The sequence below is a fragment of the Pecten maximus genome, chromosome 6 (assembly GCF_902652985.1).
Source record: "Pecten maximus chromosome 6, xPecMax1.1, whole genome shotgun sequence".
Taxonomy (NCBI): Eukaryota; Metazoa; Mollusca; class Bivalvia; order Pectinida; family Pectinidae; genus Pecten; species Pecten maximus.
Window position 1 is genome coordinate 17,324,343 of NC_047020.1, and position 6,169 is coordinate 17,330,511.

Consider the following 6,169-nt stretch of genomic DNA (forward strand, 5'->3'; position numbering starts at 1 on the left):
ATGTCATCATCAACAGTCCATCAGGTGATGATATCGTCAACAATCCATCAAGTGATGGTATCGTCAATAGTCCATCAGTGATGATATCATCAACAGTCCATCGGGTGATAGTATCAGTAATAGTCCATCAAGTGATGGAATCATCAACAGTCCATTAGGTGATGATATCATCAACAGTCCATCATGTGATGATATCATCAACAGTCCATCAGGTGATGGTATTTTCAACAGTCCATCAGTTGATGGTATTATCAACAGTCCATAAGGTGATGATATCATCAACAGTCCATCAGGTAATGGTATCATCAACAGTCCATCAGGTGATGGAATCGTCAACAGTCCATCAGGTGATGATATCATCAAGAGTCCATCACGTGATAATATCATCAACAGTCCATCATGTGATGGAATCATCAACAGTCCAGCAGGTGATAATATCATCAACAGTCCATCATGTGATGATATCATCAACAGTCCATCAAGTGATAGTATCATCAACAGTCCATCAAGTGATAGTATCATCAACAGTCCATCAGTTAATGGTATCATCAACAATCCAGCAAGTAATGATATCAACAGTCCATTAGGTGATCGAATGATCAACAGTCCATTAGATGATGATATCATCAACAGTCCATCAAGTGATGGTATCGTCAAAAGTCCATCATGTGATGATATTATCAACAGTCCATCATGTGATGAGATCATCAACAGTCCATCAAGTGATGGTATCGTCAAAAGTCCATCATGTGATGATATTATCAACAGTCCATCATGTGATGGTATCGTCAACAGTCCATCAGGTGATGGTGTCATCAACAGTCCACCAAGTGATAATATCATCAACAGTCCATCATGTGATGAAATCATCAACAGTACATCAAGTGATGTATCATCAACAGTCCATCAAGTGCTGATATCAACAGTCCATCAGGTGATGATATCATCAACAGTCCATCAGGTAATGGTATCATCAACAGTCCATCAGGTGATGGTATCGTCAACAGTCCATCAGGTGATGATATCATCAAGAGTCCATCACGTGATAATATCATCAACAGTCCATCATGTGATGGAATCATCAACAGTCCAGCAGGTGATAATATCATCAACAGTCCATCATGTGATGATATCATCAACAGTCCATCAAGAAATGATTTCATCAACAGTCCATCATGTGATGGTATCATCAACAGTCCATCATGTGACGGTATCATCAACAGTCCATCATGTGATGATATCAACAGTCCATCAGGTGATGCTATCATCAACAGTCCATCAAGTGATGGAATCATCAATAGTCCATCAAGTGATGGAATCATCCACAGTCCATCAAGTGATACTATCATCAACAGTCCATGAGGTGATGGCATCATCAACAGTCCATCATGTGATGAAATCATCAACAGTCCATCATGTGATGATATCATCAAAAGTCCACCAGGTGATGATATCATGAACAGTCCATCATGTGATGGAATCATCAACAGTCCATCATGTGATGATATCATCAAAAGTCCACCAGGTGATGATATCATCAACATTCCGTCAGGTGATGGTATCATCAACAGTCCATCATGTGACGGTATCATCAACAGTCCATCAGGTGATAATATCATCAACAGTCCATCATGTAATGGAATCATCAACAGTTCATCAAGTGAGGATATCATCAACAGTCCATCAGGTGATGATATCATCAACAGTCCATCCAGTGATGAAATCATCAACAGTTCATCAGGTGATGCTATCATCAACAAGTCCCATCAAGTGATGATATCGACAGTCCATCATGTGATTGAATCATCAACAGTCCATCAAGTGATAGTATCATCAACAGCCCATGAAGTGACTGTATCGGCAACAGTCCATGAAGGGATGGTATCATAAACAAGTCCATCAAGTGATGCTATCAGTAATAGTCCATCAAGTGATGGAATCATGAACAGTCCATTAGGTGATAATATCATCAACAGTCCATCAAGTGATGGTATCTTCAATAGTCCATCAAGAAATGATATCAACAGCCCATCAAGTGATGGTATCATCAATAATCTATCAAGTGATGGTATCATCAACAGTCCATCATGTGATGATATCAACAGTCCATCAGGTGATGCTATCATCAACAGTCCATCAAGAGATGATATCATCATCAGTCAATCATGTGATGATATCAACAGTCCATCAGGTGATGCTATCATCAACAGTCCATCAAGTGGTGGAATCATCAATAGTCCATCAAGTGATGGAATCATCCACAGTCCATCAAGTGATACTATCATCAACAGTCCATGAGGTGATGGCATCATCAACAGTCCATCATGTGATGAAATCATCAACAGTCCATCATGTGATGATATCATCAAAAGTCCACCAGGTGATGATATCATCAACAGTCCATCATGTGATGGAATCATCAACAGTCCATCATGTGATGATATCATCAAAAGTCCACCAGGTGATGAGATCATCAACAGTCCATCGGGTGATGATATCATCAACAAGTCCTCCAATTGATGGTATCATCAACAGTCCATCAGGTGATGGTATCAACAACAGTCCATCAGGTAATGGTATCATCAACAGTCCACCATGCGATGATATCATCAAAAGTCCACCATGTGATGAGATCATCAACAGTCCATCGTGTGATGATATCATCAACAAGTCCTCCAAGTGATAATATCATCAACAGTCGTCAGGTGATGGTATCATCAACATTCCGTCAGGTGATGGTATCATCAACAGTCCATCAGGTGATGGTATCAACAGTCCATCAGGTGATGGTATCGTCAATAGTCCATCAGGTGATGGTATCATCAACAGTCCATCAGGTGATGGTATTATCAACAGTCCATCAGGTGATAATATCATCAACAGTCCATCAAGTGATGGTATCATCAACAGTCCATTAGGTGATAATATCATCAACAGTCCATCAAGTGATGGTATCTTCAATAGTCCATCAAGAAATGATATCAACAGCCCATCAAGTGATGGTATCATCAATAATCTATCAAGTGATGGTATCATCAACAGTCCATCATGTGATGATATCAACAGTCCATCAGGTGATGCTATCATCAACAGTCCATCAAGAGATGATATCATCATCAGTCAATCATGTGATGATATCAACAGTCCATCAGGTGATGCTATCATCAACAGTCCATCAAGTGATGGAATCATCAATAGTCCATCAAGTGATGGAATCATCCACAGTCCATCAAGTGATACTATCATCAACAGTCCATGAGGTGATGGTATCATCAACAGTCCATCATGTGATGAAATCATCAACAGTCCATCAAGTGATGGTATCAACAACAGTCCATCAGGTAATGGTATCATCAACAGTCCACCATGCGATGATATCATCAAAAGTCCACCATGCGATGAGATCATCAACAGTCCATGGTGTGATGATATCATCAACAAGTCCTCCAAGTGATAATATCATCAACAGTCGTCAGGTGATGGTATCATCAACATTCCGTCAGGTGATGGTATCGTCATCAGTCCATCAGGTGATGGTATCGTCATCAGTCCATCAGGTGATGGTATCGTCAACAGTCGTCAGGTGATGGTATCATCAACATTCCGTCAGGTGATGATATCATCAACAGTCCATCATGTGATAATATCATCAACAGTCCATCAAGTGATGGTATCATCAACAGTCCATCAGGTGATGGTATCATCAACAGTCCATCTGGTGGTGGTATCATTAATAGTTGATAAAGCAACAATATCATCAACATTCACAAGGAGTTATGTTATTATCAACAGTTCATTAAATGATTACATAATCAACCATTTATCACTTGAATTAATTATTCGGAATCCATGACGTTCTATTACGATCCGCTTCTTGAATGTTAGTCATATTTGATCAAACTAGAAAGTGTTAGTCTCGTTTGCTTGATCGATAAAGTCAGTAATGTAGATCTAGTCTGAATCTTAAACCGAATGTCATGTCATCAAAATGAGAGTTTGGGCGGCAGTGCTTTAATCATGTTTTATTTATTATCCACCTGGAATACGTAAACCCGCCTATTGAACAAATATATTGTATGTTTCTAATGATGTTATTATTTAGACCATATGATCTTCATCAACCAGAAAATTTCTAAACGAATGAAGAAGAACACCCTATTGCGGAATCCAAAATAAGCAAGGGGATCTGCGTGTCCTTATCATAAACCGGTAATCCGGAGGATAGCAATGACTGATGAAATAAACAAGGGCCTGCTATAACAATGCCTCGTGCATCAACCTCAAAAAAGGAGTAAAACACTGATGCAGAAACCACATCTGGAAGGGCACTACTCACTAAATCATTACAAAAATGTCCGAGGAAAAACAACACTTCGCGTTGAGTATTTTCATAAATACTCCTACAGAATCACACCAAAAGACCGTTTAGGAAAAAACCGGATTATTTCGTTTTGTAAACTTCGTCGGGCTTTATCAAAGGAATATACAAGAAAAAAAGATAGGGAGCTGACGTCGGACGACTGACGCCGCATCATGAAAAAAGATCTCGAGCCATACGGCCAGGTGAGGTAATGTATTCGGCCAGGTGAACTAGGATTGCAAGTCATTTTGGTATGTTAATACGTGAACAAACCAAACACGTTGAGAAGATTTCATTTTCCTTTCTTTCTTTTTTATTTGTCTTCTACTTACCAATATTAACCTCATAAACGGGTTTTTGGCTTTTGACCGATATTTATATCTCGATTTTCTCGGGAATTGGAACTAACATATGACATAATATACATATAAGTCAAGTCATGACTGTAGACATTGATAGAACATAAAGAACAGTTTATAACACGATCAACGGGAATATAGATATCAAAGTAATACAGAGAATCCAGGATGAGGAATTCTGTGAGCATCAACGTCTTATGCTTCCTCAATAATAGTGGTCGGGGTCGATTCTAGGACGTGAAAACTTATATGGGCCACCTACCCGAATAAGTGGATTTTCTCAGAGTACACCGTTGAAACATTATAAAATACGCCGATATTCATTTATAACGAGATAATGATGACGCAGTATGACTTATATTTGTGTTCGTCAAAATTTAGATGAGTCATGGAGGTTACTATCAAGAAAGGGAAAGTTTATGATAGAACATAGCAATTTTACAGATGCGATTATAAGATGCGATGTGAGTTAACATGCTAACGGACCCGTAATTCTCAAAACTCAAAAAACAACAGTCCGACATATTAAAGAAAAATTAATGCTCAAAAACTAAAAATCTACTAAAACTTGGGCAAATATGAAAAAAAGTATAAATTTACATTGAGACCTTTGAAGCCCGTGATATACGATGATCTTGCCACTAAACCAAACTCTTTCAGACCACTGGCCAGTGATAATGCTATGGATTTGTTTCGTTTATATTGGTCAATTGCTCAATTCTTTTACTATAAAAATCATGACTGAAGTCGTTTTGCGACACTGAGTATTCCGAGGTAGAATTTATGTGAAGAGAAAAATGAATACATCTAAAAATATCCTGATCAACCTTTAAAACCCCTGCTTAATAACTTTTTATTTTTTTGCTCTGTACGATACCATTAACACATTTTAACCAAAACGACTCTCATTTTTCGTTCTTAAAATGAACACTTTCTTCGGTGATTAAATGTTATGACTGTTAAACACACCAGAGCGCATTTCGTGAAACGCATGATGAAGACAAAACAGAAAGATATACTCAGATTGTAGTTAGCATGCACGTGAGAAGATTGTAGTTAGCATACACGTGAGAAGATTGTACTTAGCATGCACGTGAGAAGATTGTAGTTAGCATACACGTGAGAAGATTGTAGTTAGCATGCACGTGAGAAGATTGTAGTTAGCATGCACATGAGAAGATTGTAGTTAGCATACACGTGAGAAGATTATAGTTAGCATGCACGTGAGAAGATTGTAGTTAGCATACACGTGAGAAGAGTGTAGCTAGCATGCACGTGAGAAGATTATAGTTAGCATGTACGTGAGAAGATTGAAATGCATGCAGTGATATATATCGTTTTAGGTAATATAGATATGAAGTGCGAAATCAATAAATATTTGACTGGTAGGTTTCTGGGATAAGGCCCGACAAAGTTTCCGAAAATTATATATAATGCCCTTGACCAATTT

The 6,169-nt window shown here is 38.3% G+C and overlaps 1 protein-coding gene across 1 annotated transcript; it reads left to right on the forward strand.

Moving 5' to 3' along the window:
• The first annotated feature begins 595 nt into the window (after positions 1-595).
• LOC117330070 (uncharacterized protein DKFZp434B061-like) lies at positions 596-2,298 on the forward strand. Its single transcript, XM_033888289.1, has 3 exons — positions 596-875; positions 1,364-1,547; positions 2,133-2,298. The coding sequence occupies exons 1-3, from the start codon at positions 596-598 to the stop codon at positions 2,296-2,298; spliced, it is 630 nt and encodes a 209-aa protein (XP_033744180.1).
• Positions 2,299-6,169: the final 3,871 nt, after the last annotated feature.

Coding starts and splice junctions, on each gene's coding strand:
- LOC117330070 (XM_033888289.1), top strand. CDS start 596: ATGATCAACAGTCCATTAGATGATGATATCATCAACAGTCCATCAAGT. Junction 876..1,363: donor ATGTGATGAAATCATCAACA/GTACATCAAGTG, acceptor ACAGTCCATGAG/GTGATGGCATCATCAACAGT. Junction 1,548..2,132: donor GATGATATCATCAACATTCC/GTCAGGTGATGG, acceptor TATCATCAACAG/TCCATCAAGAGATGATATCA.